This window comes from Sitodiplosis mosellana, unplaced genomic scaffold, assembly GCF_009176505.1.
Source record: "Sitodiplosis mosellana isolate CC-2019 unplaced genomic scaffold, AAFC_SMos_1.0 Smas_scaffold_6150, whole genome shotgun sequence".
Lineage (NCBI taxonomy): Eukaryota > Metazoa > Arthropoda > Insecta > Diptera > Cecidomyiidae > Sitodiplosis > Sitodiplosis mosellana.
In genome coordinates, this window is record NW_022601391.1 from 3,276,033 (window position 1) to 3,294,377 (window position 18,345).

Below are 18,345 nucleotides of genomic sequence, written 5' to 3' on the forward strand. Positions count from 1 at the left end.
TGTCGATCAATTAAAATCAGTGAAAACATTTTCAAAATAATACTATTCTGATAATCCGCGCACATTTCGTGGCATAATATATGCCGCTTTCCCTTGATCAAAAAACTATATTACTGCTGCATGGACCATTCGCCAAATGTAAATATTTAATCGAATTGTCTATTTTGTGTTGCAGCTTCAAATCGTACAGTCCAATGATTCGAAGAATATCACTGCAAACATTTTATTTGTCATTCAAGTTTGCCAGCTTAAGCCTACGTTTGAAAGTACATTATATGCAACTGATAAACACAGCATGGATTGTAAGGCGAATTGAAAGTTGACGACAAAAAAAAGTCAAATTGAAAGCGTTTCATTATGTTTACGTTAGCCTACAATCATTGTCGGATGTAGAAGAGCCATTGATTGGATATTGATTTGCAAATTCTTTGATTTCGATGTTCAATCATTCCATGCCGAGGCGTTTTAAAAGTTTGTACAAAAATATTGTTCCGATTTAGTTCACGTTTCACGAATTAAATAAACAACGATACTTCGATTTTGCTGAGCACGAATTAGTAGTACTTTCATTTTCAGCGAACCGCCAAGCAAACTGTTCATTAATAATAGTCATAAGTGGGCAAAAAAAAACAGAAACAAAAACTCTTTTCTTATAAAAAAAAAACACAAACACACAACGTATAGATTGAACAATAGTCAATTGACGTAGATAGGGGAATGCACAGCACGTGCTCAATCCAACTGAAATTTGAATAAAAATAGATTGGTTTTTCTAACGGAGTTGAGAGTTTTCACGCGCTGCGCCATTCTCCTCCTAATCGAAATAAAAACTGACCACATACGATTTGTCGTTTAATTGCAATTAAGCGGGAAAATGGAGTTGGTTGCAAAAAAAAGTAGATTAATCTGGAGCGAAGCTCGAATGACTATATGAAACGGGCGATTAAAGAATTTATCTATGTATACTTCGAAATCACATTCATAAAAACACGAAATGACCACACATTCAAATGAATTAAATCGCAGTAAAAACTGATTCCGCATCGATTTTTTTTCTCCATCCATTTTGGTTGTGTCGATTGATGTTTACATTAACTGAAGTATGGTCGTAGAGTTTGCTCCAAATAGTAATTTAAGATCAACACACGTAAGTAATCAGCTGTTAAACAAACGTTTTAGATGCTTTTTTTAAAAGCTTAAATGAAAAGACTCGAAAAAATCGTGCGCGCTATTTACATTTGTTGGTTTGTTATTTGCATGTGGATTGTGTTTTTTTCTCTTCTTCTTCATTTGAATGTGTGTAGTTGCTTGTTGTCGTTTCTCATGCAGTAGCGCGTTGATTTTCTATTTTCACAGCTGCTTGAACCGTGCAATTTGCTAATGCTTTTTTCGGGAACTATTAATCGAATCGCGTCACTTTGACTCACATATAACTCGAACGCAGTACTTCATTACATAATGGCATAGAGGAAAAAGACAATTTAGACCTCACGTAAACTTTTTAACATTTGTTCCACTAAACGTTGCATAAAAAAGCACACGAACACACACCAACCAACCGAAAATAAAATATGAACCGCTTTTTACACTCTCGTCGTGAATATTATTAATTACCACATTGTTTGGTAAATATATTTAATTTGAATTGTTTGTGTTTTCATGGCATTTCCACCGACATTTATTTAATTGAGAAATGCGGCAGTTCAACTGGCGGTTCATTTAATTGCGAACATTTTCATCGTGATTGTTTTCTCTTTCATCTTTCTTTTTGTGACAAAACTATTACTAATATAGTAGTACTTGTGTGTACTGTACAGAAATACCGTGCGCTCAAAATATGTATCAATTTTGCATCGTGTCCAGTCAAATGAACCAAGTCTATTCAAAGAAGAAAACAAAATGTTTACGGTATAATTTTCGTTTTTTTTCCCTGCATCAGAAGAAGTAAAATCAAATTCAATTTCGATTCAAAGAAATTAAATTCAACGAAACAAAGTTATTTGCATGTTGGATAAGTAAACGGCGGACATAACCTTATCAAAGGGCTCAATAGCAAAATAAATGTGTTGATATTTGAAGAATTTTGAAGTACCTCATCACAAAAAATGTTCGATTGTGGGTTTAAAAAATGAATACATATATATTCTATGGATTCAGTCGACTTTATTTTAAGCTTCATTAAACATTTGAATCTTGAAACAACGCTAAATCAACTTTAAACATAGTGACGGAAAAATTATGCGTTATTCCCGTAATGAACACGTTTTTCTGCAAGGATTCCATGTGATTTGAGTTGCATTTGCGACTGATTCGTAATCAAGTATAATTTGAAGAAAAAAAATGATAGTTTAGATTTTTGTTAAATGTTGTCGGATATTCATTACCTTGTTCATTACTCAACTAAAGATATGTTCATTTTAACGTAAATGATGTTTGAAGCGAGTCATAGCAAATAGTTGGGTGTTTGTGAAATCTACATGTAATCATCGAACGAGGCCTTTTTTTTTCTACACAAATACTTAAAACAGTCTTAAGTTTCCAAATGTGCACAGCGCGAATGCCAATCGGATCGGCTTTCTGTGTATACTTTGTTCTTCTTTTTTTGCGATGAATCTTTTGAAATCGAAAGTAGTTACATTCTTGACGCCTTCACTGTTTACGGTATTCATTCCGTTGAAAAGGTTTTTTTGTGTGCCAGAAACAATATACACCTCACACAACGCAAGTGTGTTGAAGCAATAGAGCTGTCGGTATAGCAGCGTCTAACATTTCGTTTGTTTGCTTATGAGCTCGAATTGGCCCCAATATCGAAAGCAAAGCCCAACAAATGTATACGCATCATATCATTCGGCATCGCTTGCACATTAAAACGATCTAAAGAACGCATGTAGCGTATTTTTTTCTGTACGTATATCAAAGTTACGCATTTCATCCGGTCATTCTTTATTTCAAGCACTACGCGTTCCCTTTTCGAGCCATAATGAGCTCATTGTTAAACCTACCGTTGCAAACTTACCCATTCATATTTTAACTCTTTTTGTTCGAATATGGATAATTCATCCCAATGTGTGTGTGTTATATTAGAATCTTAAAATTTTCTGCCTTGGATTCAAGTGCGATATGACCTCGCTTTGTTGATACAAATTTCATTCTAGTTTTCATATGAGACGCGGAAAAGCCAACCATGTTTACGTATAAGGTGCGCTGGATATATATTGATGATAAATACAAAACATTTAAATAGACTCCACTGTATATAAACTATTAAGAGTTGATAAAATGAAATTAAAAATTGAAAGGAAAATGATTTTGGTCGATATATGTGTCTTTGAACAGCGCCAAGAAAGCACAAGGTCGTCCACTTTACTCAAACCATATATACAAGTTTTTTTTATGTAATTTATGATTGCATGCTACAAAAAGAACTTACATAAGCAAAAATAATAAGCCAGGTAGTCCTACAGCGAAAAAAAAACACTGTAAAAATGCAATGCAGAGTGTTGTGTGAATAAAGGAGTAAACCAATCCAAACATCTTATATCTCATCACTTTTCATGAAGCGGTTTCCTTTTCATTCCTCCTCATGGGATGAAGTTACAGCTCTCGCATATTGAAGCATTTTTTTTCTACTTTCACAATGACAACGCCCTCGTTTAAAATGTGGTTTATTGTCGTTGTTCTACATTCCAGTGCATTTAATATAATTTGCATAATTAATCTAGACAAACTGGCAATTTTCGGAACGAGACTAGATCAATTCCAATGTCGATAAGTTAATTTCTCATTAGAAACCGCTCACCACGTTTGCTTGGCCGATTGATTTACATGTTCCAACTACAAACAGTTTCTCAAGATTATTCTGGACAAAACAAACACACTTATTGTTTTGCATACATTCTCCTCAACCAATAATTAAAAACAAATGGACATATTCAAATTGAATTTTAATTTTAATTCCTTTTTATGGAATAATTTGGATACGATTTAAAAATTATACGAAATTAAAATGGATTTTATCCCAAAATAGTATAAATCATCCAAATTATAACTTAATCTTTAAGACTTCCACTCTTACTTAAAAATATACATTCATATGTATATATATTCGGATGATAATGATTTTTACACGCTCATTCCAAATTTGTGAGAAAAAAAATGATATTTGAACTTCAAATTTGGAGGAAAACTGGCCAATATTCTATGCTACAAATCATAGGTGTTAATTTTTGTAATAATTATTCGTTTTTTTATTCACTTATTACTTTTGTCATATTTTTTCATTTATTCGTTCTTATTCGCGAATAAGAACGAATAATTATTCATTTATTCGTGAATAAGTTGTAATAGTTATTACTTCTTACAACTTCTTTTTCAATTTTCATTCGTTTTCTTATTCGTTTCTTATTCACTTCTTATTCGTTTCATATATTATTCAATTTTTATTACATTTTTTATTCGTTTCTTGCATGAATAAATGAATAATTATTCGTTCTTATTCGCGAGTAAGAACGAATAACGAATAAATGAATAATCACATAAAAGGAATAAGTAATAAAATCTTTTATTACTTATTATTTATTCGTTACACCTATGCTACAAATTGGATGATCCACAATATTTATCACACATCGACTTATTTCAAAATAATGTGAGTCAATCTAGTGACGGATTCATTGAACTTATATTTTATTCAATTGTTCCGCACAAACAGTCTCGCACGGGAAATAAGAGACACAAGTAGATGTATGATTTTACTTCTTTCTCTTGAATTAACTTCTCTGAAAATAGATTTCACACTTTTCCGAAATGAAGCGTTGAAGTGTTGCACGTAAAAATGGAATCAAATTGTTGCTGTTATCACTTTTGGAAACATTCCCAATGGTCTGCAAACGGAGTTTAAAAATGAGAATTCCCAATAGTTCGTATTTAATTCAATTAGAAACTCATCTAAACAACCTGAACACTTTCAAACTACGTAGAACTAACGTTGGTACAATTTTCATTGTAAACATTTGCTCACTGATGAAACATTATCTGCTGATAGATTGCAGATTTGTACGTATAATTGCTTTTATTTTCTTCAAACCAGAGAGAATTTGAACGGAGATTGCATAATTTACTTTGGAACGTGCTATCGTTTATGTTCAAGTGTGCAAAAATTACACTCCACCACTCAGTTCAGTTCAGTAGATGTATGAAAAAACACATATTTCGTATAGTTCATTGAAAGTGAAAGGTAGCCATAGTATTACGGGCATATAAGTTCGTTTATACGATCAGATCGTGGTTACGATCGTATCAACTGTAATTGTTGTTGTTTTTCATTCAACGTTTTTATTAAATCTAGAGCTTAAGCTTACTTCATTTTTTTTGTTGTGATTGGATGCTGATCCGATACAGTTTTGCGCGTTTCAAGGCTAGAAGGTCAACAATTGAATTAATTCATTGCATAACAAAATCTGACCATTATTATTAGAGATTCAATTGTTGTTTGTAATAGATAAAACCAAAAATCTGATATGGTTTCAATCAAGACAATTATCGGAAAATTTTTAATATAAGCAATTGAAACTTTAATTATTTTTTCTTTCTTTTCGCAGAATCGGTTTAAGTGGTTTCGATAATCCAATGAGAGACCCAAAGACGGAAGAACTAAAGCGGCATGTCGGACAGGTAAATTGAACATTTCTAATATGTTGGAAAAATTCAATTCAGTCGATTTTATAGTTATCTAGGCAGATAATGCTATCTCGTTAATTTTAGTTATAGTTTTAATACAATATTACGTCACATGAAATGAGTTCACTATGGCTATTTAAGTTATTATCAACAAGTAGATTTTTTTTATTCGTCCGCTTTTAAACATTTACTTTTTTGTCACAAAGCGGCTCTTACGATTTGCTTGATAGATTAAAGATGTAATCATTTTACGACTGCATCTGCATTTTCATTGTACCAAGCTATTTGTTTGTTAATTGTATTTTATTTTGCTCACCATGTTAAATCGACGGCTTCTTCAAATTTTATCAACAATGTTCTTTTCCGAAAATATGTATTCACAATTTCAACGTAGATCGTTAAAAATTTAAGCGGAACGTTTAACAAAAACATTTCGATTGATACGATAGTGTTAGTTGAGAATGTGCTGTTGTTCTGCTTTAAATTCAATAGTCGGGCAGCTCATGCCATTTATCGATGATAACAAACGGCGTTTTGTGAACCACAATCTGATCAAAAGATTAGAATACCAATCGGATATTTGGCTGTTGAAAAACCTCTTCTATAGAGAACTTCTTTATCCATACACATTTTTATAGAAGAAAAAAAAACAAGAAGGAGAAAGAAAATACTCTTCACATGGCTTCGGTCCATTGTTTGTTGTCAGCCGGTTCGGGGTTTTTGCTGTAGGCTTGAATGAAAAATCTTCGGATGTCTCACATTTATCACTTTGCACATACCATTATCTATAGATTAGGGAAACCATGTGCTTTCCAATAACAAATACACTACAACAAATTCCCGATACAGCATACTATCGATTTTCTCTTCTTTTTTGTCATACGGTTTTCCATTCCGCCTGGTATACAGCCTGCAATTGTATCTTATTTTAATCGATATTCCTCTTCTTTTTTTTTCAAATATCTTCCGAAAAAAAAGAAGCGAATTACAAGGTTGTGAACGAATTTCACATTTTTGTACTGCCATTTAATGCTTGAATGTAAATTTCATCGACAACAGTTAGCGTATATACATACCTGATCTAACATAGCATCTGAGACAAACAAACAATTTCCTTTAACTCTTAATGTATGCTGTGTATTGAGAGACTGTTGTGTGCATTAGAGCGAGCAATTTTTGTTATGTTTCGGGCATTTTTTTGCACTGCTATCTCTTTTTTCATTCATTTTCTTCATCACATCACGTTAGATGAAATTCTATCAAATGAAAAGATTTTATCATTACCATTCCTTCGGTTATACTTCATCTTCAATGGTTTTACTGTTGTATTTGCGCTCATGTGCGAATTATAAAACATTCAAAATACCACCACCATTAAACTTAAAATGCTGTATACTGTGGTTAATCAAACTTGGGCTTAATCTTAGTCTGTTTTCCAAATTTTGAATGAAATCGGTGTTTTAAAAGACGTTTTTCCTTTACTTTTGCCATACTATTACATGCTTTCGCTTATGAAAGAGGAATGCAAACTAGTGCATCAAATCTGGACAAATTTTGGCCATTCAATGTAAACGAACCATTGCAATGGATCTACGAATTTTTGTATGCGAATTTATTATCTATCTATTGTCTCATTTTGTTCTGAAATGGCGAAAAATTCATTTTCAATCAATAATAAAAGACATCAGAAGCTCACAAATTACTAATATTTCGAAATGCAAAACAAACAGCAAGCATCATCAGTTTCTTTGTCTCAAACTCCTGGCGACTCCAGAAAATTTGCAAAAATTTCTTCAAGATTCTGTCATTTCCAGTAATTTTTCGTGAATTTCCATTGCCATTTGGTTGGATGAGAAGACAAACTGTGTGAAAACACCTGTGTGCTCAAAATAAATGGTGCCGTAATTACGAACGATGCAATTCGCATTAAAACATTCCTTTAGGAGCTAATTTTTTGGAATTTCAAGAATTATGAAGGAAATAGTGTGTGGCGATCAATACATATATGTTTGTGTGTTGGAATAAGGAATAAGCAAACATTTGTATTTGTTTGAGATGAAAAAAAGAGAGAAGAAAACTAACAAATTGTAAACGAAAATAAATAATTGCCATTGCGATACATAACAAATGCGAATGCAATTCGATCTCAACATTTAATTTGGTTTCAGTTCAACATACACGAAAAAAATGTTAGCAATTTTTCATTCCTTTTGCTTTTTGCAACGCTCGGGTCCAACGATGTCCTGTTGATCACAAACGAAACCAACAATAATATACCAAATGTTGATGCCGGCTAAAAGAATGAGGAACTAAATGCACGTAATTTTTTTCCCCTTTCTTCTTCATTCTACTCACTATTGCACCTCGTTGGCAAATAAAAATTTACTATGTAAACATGGCCATCAATGAACACTGAAGGAAATGATTTTAATTGCTATTATCTTGGTTAAATATGCCATTCAAATTGCCATCGGAACGCGCAAGTGAATCGAATCATTTTTCATTGCACATGTCTCCGCTTACCTTGCCTTGCTTACACATATCTCGAAAGCAAGTTTGCGCACGGCGAGAAAGTACTCACCAAACGGTTAGCAAAGAAAATGAGTATTTGTGTTCAACTAGAGAAATTGTATGCGATAGAGGCTGCATTCTATTTCGTTATCATATTTAATTGGCAAACAACGGAAGCAAATGACGAAAAATAATATCGAGGCGTCACAGCAACATAAAGCCAGAGTAAAATTTCAGCTTATCCGCTCGATTCAGGTTAGAAAGTGAAAAATGAATAAACACGTCGGAATAAAACATGTTTCACTTTCAAACACAAATGGATACCGATACAAATATCGATGCTCGATGAAAGATTGCTTAAGCCGTACGCGGTTATCGCAGACAAGCGCTCCTTATTGTGTACGATGTACGTACAAATAATTATTTAATTAGGCATCACATTGAATTCGTTTTCATGTCGATTCGCCGAATGATTATGATGAACAGCAGGTTGCTACTACCGCTGTGTGACAAAACAACAATAAAAAAGTTCTGTGGAATCAATAAAAATATTGAATGATAGTTGAGTTTCGAGTTGCATTCGAGTCGGAAGTGAATCCAAAGTGATTCTGCGCCTACTTTCTCTTCCGATATAAAAGATACAGAGGCGAAAGCAATCGCTGAACAACAATCAAATAAGTCTCACCAATAATTGCTGCTTTTGTGAACTAATGGATCACTTCATTTCATATCTATTGTGATAACGGCCTTATAATAACGATTTAGGCAACAAATAGAATGAATTTTTCTGTTCAATATATCAAAGCAAAATGAATCTCGTAGAATTGACAGAGTCTATTTTTAGTGTTCCCAAGTCTAACGTAATTGCGATGTAGATTTTTGTTACCATAAAGTATAAGATTTCGTGTAGATTTATAACTGTTCGGGTGCGTATTTGATCAATTTAATGCGTTGATGCATTCAGAGTATTTCGGTTTAGTTCAGTTATAAAGCACAGCGTTGCCAAGCTTGATAATAGGATCACTGGATAGCATAGATACACATGTGTAAAATATTTAGATTTGGACTATTTTGAATTTGGAATGTTAGCAACAAAAATTAAAATCTAAATTGAAATCAATAATTTCAGGGTGTTAAAATCAAGATGGATGACGCTGGTAATATTTTAATTCGACGTTATGCCAAAAGCAACGTTTATGTCAAAAGTACAGCAGCAAATGCTAATGATGAGACGGCCATCGGAGCAGAAATCTTGAAACAACCAAATTCTGCATTAGAGAGTGAAAAAATTGTTAAGGTGAGACAGAGTGGTCAATTTTCATGATTACCAATGATAAATGTACTCATCCTAAATATGTTGCTGATTTTTACAGTTATTTGATATGAAAAAGTTTCAATCAAATGTGAACCGTGAATTGAGGAGGGCATATCCAGATCGTAGGCGATTAGAAACGCAGTGCCTTTCGCTAGTTGCATTCGTTAAAGCTGAAAATGACATTTTGGATTGCCCAATATGGGTGCTTATAGTAAATGTAGTAGCAATGGATATGCTGAAGAGTAAACTACCGCCAGGTGAGAATTCCTTCTGTATTACTGTGAACAATTCAGCCGAAAGTAACGTTTTTTGAACAATTCAAGAGGAATATTCCCATCAAATGAAAACATCTGTTAGATGATTTGTAGCATATTGTACAGATCTGTACTTTACTTGGTTTACACCGTTGCATCACTTTTGCTTTAACTCGATGTTCTTTTTTTCAAATTTATTCAACTAAAATCTACAGTGCATCGACCACTCGATATAAAGAATCGGCCAAGGATTCCAATTCCAGATGAAGACCCTTACAGCATAGCAGGTAATGGTGGGGGTAGTGGTAGTTCGGGTAGTTCTGGTTTTGGCAATAGTAATAGCGCTCCAGGTTCGTATGCACAAATTTTTCTCTCCATAATTTAATTGATACGCCGGTCAGCGGACACATTGTAGCACAAGTGCCTCTGTTGGCCATCGATGAAACATTTGTTAACATTCGATTATTTCAGGTCATGTAGCAGCCACCCGCGAACAATTATTATTACAAACACAAAAACTAGCGTCACGTCGTAGTGAGAAACCACCGAAACTGCCGCCACGCGATAATATTTATCATCCACATGATATTCCAAAGCCTGACTATGATGACATCAACGAAGATGATCGATTGAAAGCATTCCGTGTTAAATCAGACAAAGGGCGAGATCTAAACAAAAAATATGGTATGGACTATTTTTTCCCCCTAAAATCATGCTCTGTTGCAGTAAAAATGTACTGAAAGATACATAGCGCTCAAAAAACATATGCTTGGAAATTGAAGAAGTAAAACATTGCGAAAGCAATTAAATAAACGTACATAAACTATGGATCGAACGTAAAATGGGAGAAAGCAAAGTAGAGTTGCTGCATTGAATTGCATTGCATTCGATCGCTATAGAAAATTGAAAGCTATTCTATGCGTCACTATTGGAGCATGTACAGTACAGTGCATTCAGTGTAGCATAGTGCATTAGAAAGAAAATAGTGCAAGATAAATATTGTTTTATTTTAAGTTTATTTCATTTTCGAGTCAATTATTCTCTCTTTTTCTCTTGTTTGTTGTTTGCTGTTGCTGTTGCTGTTGCTGTTGCTGTTGCTGTTGTTGAACTACGATGTATGTGAATGTGCGTGCATGGTTCTCGTATGTGGATCGATGATTCAAACGTCTGTGCAATGTAAATCGCATAGTAATCGAAGCAGATAGTTCACTTATCGTCGACGCCGTTTGTATGCGAGCCAAATGCATTGAAATGAGATTTTCATAAAACTGAAACTTGGTGCGCTTTCTCTTTGTGTATTGTAAATGAAAAATTTGCACGATGCAACGTTTGATCTATTGTCAGGTGATTTAGTGAACATTCGTTGAATGAAACACCTGTTTTCACATAAGCACCATGCCAATGTGCTGATAATGAGCAATGATACATTTTTCAATTAATATTGAGGTGAAAAATCTGTATTTTTTTTGTTTTGTTTTACTGGAGATCCTCTCCTAGGTTACGGACGATTAAATTGGATCCGCAACAATTTTAATTTCCATGCAAATTTAAGCTATTGCATTGAGTCGCTGAGAATATTCGTTGGACTCAACTGTTTCACATTGAAATACTCCATATAAGAGGAATAAATTGTTGTTGTGATCACGGCTTAAAAAATCCAAGTCCCAGAATTCAAAGTGTAATATTTGGATATGGGAATGTTGATGTACTGATTGCAAAATTCTTCTTCGGCAAAGTGCATATTTTTTTATGCAAAGTGATGAAGTTCGACAAATATTCTCACGAGTTCAGTTCTGACTGTAATAAAATATTATGCGTAAGCATGCTATGAGTCGAAAATTATTACTATAAACGAAAATAAATGACGATACAATTCTGAAACATCTTCAAGCAATATTTCTATGGAATTGAAATGGCTAAATAGCTAAATAGATATACTAAGCTAGCATTCCTATCCTAGAGAGTACACATACAAAACGCAAATGATAACAGAATGAAGGCAATGGTCGCGAAATGGCCACAAACTCAAATAAATATATGTCTCGATTGCACTGCTCAATGATTCAACATCATCAAGCATTCTCGTATTTTCTACCCACAAAACTAAAGAGGAACAGAGACAAAAACTATCAGCGGTAATAACAATGGTGAAAAAAGTAATGGTAAATTGAAATTTATTCTTAACATGTAACGAAAATATGATCCAAATAAAAAGACAACTAAAAATAACCGTGTTCAAAATGAACAGTGTATGTAAATCGATATTACGTTGATTACCGCTTGGTGAGTCGAGCGAAAGCGAATCCAAAGCGATCACATGGATAGAGCACAAACACTGAAGTGTGCCTGCATGCATGGCCATTGCAGAGCGAATTATTGAAATAAAGTGACTAAAGTTTGTTACAGCTAACTTGCGCTGGTTTTATCATTTAATGGCTTACTGCCTGCCCATACCCACATAATGAATATTGTGTATTTTATGTGATAGCTTATATTGTTTATTATACAATTTAGAAAGCATTTTTTATATGCTGTTCGGTTCCATTACCACCTATACTGATACATTTTTCTCATTCGAATAAAATGCAATAAAACGAATGACAACCGACAATCACACTAACGCTCTACTTGGTAACACTGCTTGTACTAAGTCTTGAGCTGTGATAGTTTAAATTTGCGCAATACCGCATTATTTTCGGGTATTACTCAAAGAATTCTTTTAAAGCGTCATTGACTTCGAGGAGAGGTGAAATATATAGTTGGAGAAAATTTTGTAGAAAATTCTTCATTTATTAAATATAGTCGATTGTGTGGCATAAAAGTCTTGACTGATATGTGCACCCAAGAATTAATATAGGCAATTCTTATTGCAATCGATTTTTCACATCATTAAATACACATAGCATTAATTAGGTTGATACTTTCATTCTCTTTTGCGAATGGTGTTGAGCAACAGAAATAAAACCGAAATCGTTCGAATTGTCTACGGTCGCTGCAGTCATGAACACAAACGAAAAATGTTCAAATGAAAATTACCATTATTCGCCATAAAATGATAGATTTGTTTCGTTTCCGCACTTTTACTTTTCATTCGTTAGCTGCAAGCATTATCGGGATTTTTTTTGTCGATTTGATCTGCCTCAATCATATTAAGTGCAATGTTTTGATTTCAGATGATCCCTACTACTGTGGTTTACGGGCGCGTGTACCAAATTTCGTGGTAAAATCATCGAAAAACAAGGCTAAAGATAATTTGTCACCAATGAAGAGAATATCCGTATCTAATTTACAACACCCAGCCGCATCATTGGCGTCACTGCACCAACTGCATCAGATGCATCCTCAACACTTGTATGGTAGTCATCATGCGCACTCAGCACAATATCCACACCATATGATGTTACATACTAGAAGTTTTGAAAGCGGAATTGGTAATTTTTTTCTTTGTATTTATATTTATTAGCATTCCGCCACACCCACACATGCCGAATATTTTTGAAAAAAATAAAAATAAAATTGTTCTCCAATTTTTTTTTCATCTGTAGATTCTGACATGATCGAATCACCATACAATCATATCTACGGGCGGTTACCGTTACCAACGCGCGGGTATATTCCTCAGCAGAGAGCTATGTACATCGGGGAATGGGACTGAACGTTTGCATCTGATTCAAAAGAAGTGACTTAAAACATTAAGACAAATCTTAGAAGATCTTGAAAATTGTACTTCCTTTCTTTTAAGTTTCGATGCTGTCTTTTTGCGCTTTCCACAGTCGGTTTTCTTTAATGTTCATTCACAACAGGAAACATTGTTGAACGTTCAATCTTTCTTTCTTTACTTTTTTTTTACTTAAATTTGGGAGGGGGCTCCCAAACCAACTTGACCAATTTTATTAAATGTATTAAATTTTTTATCAGTTAATTATTTATTATTACTTCGCTGCCAATTTTATGATGATGATGAACGTTGTAAGTTATTGTACCAAACATTTGAAAGTAAAAGGTAAACAAAAAAATGTTGGAGCTAGCCACATTCAGTTTAATACTTAAGATAATGGAAAAGTAGACGCCAAACCAGTTTTCACTGCACTAATGAACGCGCCATGAAGAGAATTGTCTGTCTTAGGAGAAAAAAAATCAACAAGAAATGTAAAAAATGTACTATTCAATCAATAGAATATTGTAGTGTGTGAATGTGTGTGTATGTGTTAGAAATTGCCAAAAAAAAACGTTCGCTACTGACTTCTTTTTAGTGAATGCCATTTTTTTTAATACCAAAAGCTATTTTTGAAATATACAAATTTACCATCCGCTTAAAAATTGTTTCGGTTTGGCTGATTAAAATCTATTTGAGTGTTATTGAGCCGTCAATGCGTATACAGGCATTTAATTGTAATCATTGAAAATAGCTTTAATTAATGGTACTTTTTTTCTGAGCGATCAGATGTTAAAAAAAAAGAAAGAAATATATTCAATAGCAATATCGATGCAAAGCCGTCCTTATCATTGTACCGATAAGGATTGATTTGCTTATACGCTTACATAAACGCTATGGCAGTCTGACAGGCATTGACTAAAGCTACAAAGTGCATTATAGTTGTTCCAAAGTTCCGTCTAGAGAATACAGTGAAGATCGTAGCTAAATCACAAATCAGATATTGTTCAAGCATATGCGAACTATCTTTGTCCCAACAACTGTCAGACAACTTTTAAAGTCCCATAAGCGTATAAGGGCTAAGTTTTGCATAAATTAGTCACTAATTGATTCAAAAAACAAAAACATTGTAATGAATTTGTTTTTTTTTATAAATATACATTTTTAAGAGCTTAGAATAGTGAATCAGAATATTTTTTTTTGTATAGTTCTTCTAAATAATAGTTTAATAGTTTGAAAGTAAGTAGGGCCAAAATTATTCCAATAGCATTGTCCCTATTGACAATCTATTTGGAATATGTTCAAACAACTTGCATGGCATTTAAAAAAAATTATATAAAATTGTTCATATGAAAAACTGGCATTTTCGTAGCAAAAACGGTTTTTGGAAAACCCAAAAATTTGCTCAAGAATCCAAATATTCATACTAACTGTATCAGAGTCGAATACGACTTAAGTCTTCACATTTACACTTCGAAGTAAACACATTGTGATGTGACACGAATAATTGCAATTTTTTTTATGCTAAATGCTGGTAATATCATCTTGAATTTTTTTTTCTCTCCAATACTTCGGAACCATACGCATGTTCATATGTAAAATATTTAAAAGACATTGTACATATGCCCCGGAAAAATACAATCAATATTATAATGGCTGAATTTCGGGAATAGTTGATCGAATAAAAGATACACAAAATTGTTGTAGCTTTCTAATTATTTTGATGATACTACAGAATATGTACCATTCATCGTCACATCAGTTTTTAGATGAATATAATCAGAATAGAACAAGAATTTATGTTTAGATCGATTTTTTTTAGATAACAATTCTCAACTATCTTTTGCACTTCATTAATTCTTTCTTCAAAAAACCATGCATATGTGAATTAGAATATAAAATTGTAAAATGGTAGTAAATTGTAATTTTTTTCTTTCAAATATTAAAAAGGTGAAGGTAAATAAAATGAAAAAAAAATTTAAAAAAGAGGTGTTTTACTCCTGGTGTTCATTGATGGAATCAATTCTGGGGTGAAAAAGATCGATGCCTTCATAACAGTTTAGTAAACTTCGAAGAATGAAAAATGCGAACGTTTTATTATTGATATAAGATTGATAATTTTTATTTTGCTTTAATTTCTTTTTTTTGACACATATATAATTAGAGTATGTTATCATAAAATTAGCATATTTATATTATTTCAACTATATGATTGCTCACTTGTTTGTTTTTCATAGTACATAAGAGTAATCTTTTAGGACACGAAATGAACTGTTCACCAATAGATAGATTGGGTATGTATTCATTTTTTTCTTCTTCTTCTTCTTCTTCTCTCACATCTTTTGAGCTCAACATTCAATGCTTTTTATGCTTAAAATACTACGTATTTTATTGATACACTAGAAAAACCAACAAATGAGTTCATTTTTTGTTGTTGTTGTTTGCTTACCTTTGGCCAAAATTTCCATCCATAAACATAAAATCTAAAATTGATCCTAATGATATTTCAAAAATGAATATATAATTTCATTCCTTCAATGATGGAAAAATTCAAGAGCGGTGAATTACGTGAACGAGCAGTGTGTCAATGTGTCAGAGTCAGTAGAGGAATTTCGTATTTCTCTTTGTTTTTTTTTCTTGTAATTAAATGTTAAAAATTATCCTATCTACAGGACTTGACTATTGAATCGTCCATGAAAATTAACTTGTCAATAGCACAAATTTTATACGACGAAAACAAGTTAAAATCTACAAAATTTTCACCTAAATTCGTTAGATAATGATAAAATTGCACTGTGTTTTCTTCATTTTAAATCCCATTCTAGAAAATTAAAAAAAAAACGTGACGAATTTCATTTTGTCACAACATGTATTATTGGAGAACGAAACGAAATTAATTCAATTAAATATGGAAACTATCAGAGGAGAGCATTACAAGAAAGTTCTTGAACATAATTAATCAGATATAGAATAGTCAACGGCGACTCGATCATTTTCTTTGTCGAACTAATTAAATTTTTATTTAGGATAATTTCAAAGTTAAAATGAACATTAGAACGGTGCTAAAATCAACTCTTCACTAAGCAGTAAAGTACTTTTCTATGTTATGGAACTTTGCTAATTGAATATCCTATCCATACAATTACAACCCTACTATTATGTCTCAGCTTAATAAGATTTTCTTTTTACTCCAATTCATGTTTTACACGAATTCGATTGTTTGATTCAAACTTCTGTGTCCTTTATGAAAGTCATGAGCTGCCTTTTATCAATTTTTCTTTCGTAATACTAATATTTTTTTGTTTTCTTTTCTATAACGGATGTCAATCCCTCATATTTTATCAAAATAATCGTTTGTCATCACTATAGTGTAAACTTTCCGTTAGACGCTGTCTCTTTTCGAGATATGTAATAAATAAAGGATGAGAAACGATTTTTTATGATTCGAAATTTACGATAGACATTTTGAACTGAATCATTCGAACGTTTCAATCTATTCGAACACACCTCACAAAAAAATATCAACATAATTATTTTGTGAAATAAATGGTAATTTTTAACTGAATAATGGATATAATTGTTCATGCATGTGTCTTTTCCCACCTTGTGCCAATTGGAAGAACATTTACATATATCTTTGCGTAATACTTTCTTCATTTTTTTTCGTTTAAATTTTAGTGTACAATGTTATTTTAGCCGCACACATCAAGTGTTAAACTCGAAGTCGCTATTTTGATTCCGTGGATAATTTGGTTAGAAGAACGGGTACAGTAAACCCTATGGATGCCAAGACGGTGGTGGATACGTCGGATACGTGCGATATTGTGCCTGCTAAATTTAAACAAATATTTTGTTTTATTGTTTTTGGAATTTGGTAAAAAAAATAGTTAAAAATACTCACTTGCTGGTGTTGTTGTTGAGTTGATGTGGGAGATCCCCAGTATTGGCTACTAGCATAGGGCTGTAGGGTTGGTGGAATAAATGGTTGAGTATATGGGTTTGGTGCTTGGTAAAGTGAGCTCGGAAATGCTGGTGCCTGCGGCGGCGTGTAGTAGTGTTGGTATGGCTGTACAGCTGATGCGATTGGCAATGAATATAGTGATTGTGTTGCTGATGCATTCGATTGAGATGCGTATTGCTGTGGAAAAACCAATAATTTAAATTTGGATTATGCGTTTAATGATTAAAACACACATGTTTGGACTTACCTGTGAGGGCGACGGTAAAATTGATGAGATTGAATCGGTTGAAATTGTTGATGGATGTATTGGTAGCGAGTTAGACGTTGCCTGCGAAGGATATGCTTGTGAGCTAGACTGAATCGTTAATGGGACTGTAGTTTTCGGTTGAGTTGTATTCTGTTCCAAAGATTATAGTCAAAAATATTAGTCACTCATATTGTTATTTAATGAATACAAAACATATGATTAAGCGCGAGAGTTTGATGCTCTCCAATGCGTGAAACTAGCGTTCGTTTAGTTCCTATTTAATATTTACATTCATAGTTTGAAATTAAATGAAACGAGTTTCATAGTTGTTCTTGAATGAATTAAAACCCTCTACCTGTGGTTGTGCGGTTGAAACGGGCGCAGCAAACGATGAAGAGCTATTGTAAATCGATGGCTGTTGCTGATGCGAACTATATGATGAATTGGTACTGTCATCAGGTTTATGGAATGCCGAATTGGAGTAGTGTGATGATGATACTGTTGTAGTTGGTAATGTGTAGCTACTGCTGCTTGTTTCACTATATAACGACGATTGTTGATTCGAAAAGGTTGGAAGTGTTGATGATAAACCAGCTTGGAAACTTGGTGGATAGCCTAAAAAGAACAAGAGATAAGCAGTCATAACGACGCTCTCGAATTAATTATGATGAAATCTATATATAAATATATTTACCGTATGGCGAATAATGCTGTGAGTGTGAA

At 33.1% G+C, this 18,345-nt stretch overlaps 2 protein-coding genes across 11 annotated transcripts in view; one reads left to right on the plus strand and one right to left on the minus strand.

The window, feature by feature from the left end:
• LOC129574160 (uncharacterized) overlaps positions 1-15,400 on the plus strand; it is a 76,985-nt gene extending 61,585 nt beyond the window's left edge. For 7 of the 8 annotated variants that reach the window (XM_055455668.1, XM_055455669.1, XM_055455674.1 and 4 more), the window contains 7 exons: positions 5,601-5,673; positions 9,320-9,487; positions 9,564-9,762; positions 9,975-10,109; positions 10,231-10,443; positions 12,933-13,190; positions 13,305-15,400. In XM_055455668.1, coding sequence (XP_055311643.1) covers positions 5,601-5,673; positions 9,320-9,487; positions 9,564-9,762; positions 9,975-10,109; positions 10,231-10,443; positions 12,933-13,190; positions 13,305-13,414 — 1,156 coding nt within the window. In that variant the 3' untranslated portion in view covers positions 13,415-15,400. The remainder of the gene's footprint in view (positions 1-5,600; positions 5,674-9,319; positions 9,488-9,563; positions 9,763-9,974; positions 10,110-10,230; positions 10,444-12,932; positions 13,191-13,304) is intronic. The other variant, XM_055455671.1, reaches the window with a different exon arrangement.
• A 1,006-nt stretch (positions 15,401-16,406) lies between these two features.
• LOC129574159 (uncharacterized) overlaps positions 16,407-18,345 on the minus strand; it is a 12,625-nt gene continuing 10,686 nt past the window's right edge. For 2 of the 3 annotated variants that reach the window (XM_055455666.1, XM_055455665.1), the window contains exons 9-13: positions 18,317-18,345; positions 17,978-18,237; positions 17,623-17,772; positions 17,316-17,552; positions 16,407-17,245 (exon numbers count right to left, since the gene is read on the minus strand). The exon at positions 18,317-18,345 is cut by the window's right edge and continues 2,029 nt beyond it. In XM_055455666.1, coding sequence (XP_055311641.1) covers positions 17,192-17,245; positions 17,316-17,552; positions 17,623-17,772; positions 17,978-18,237; positions 18,317-18,345 — 730 coding nt within the window. In that variant the 3' untranslated portion in view covers positions 16,407-17,191. The remainder of the gene's footprint in view (positions 17,246-17,315; positions 17,553-17,622; positions 17,773-17,977; positions 18,238-18,316) is intronic. The other variant, XM_055455667.1, reaches the window with a different exon arrangement.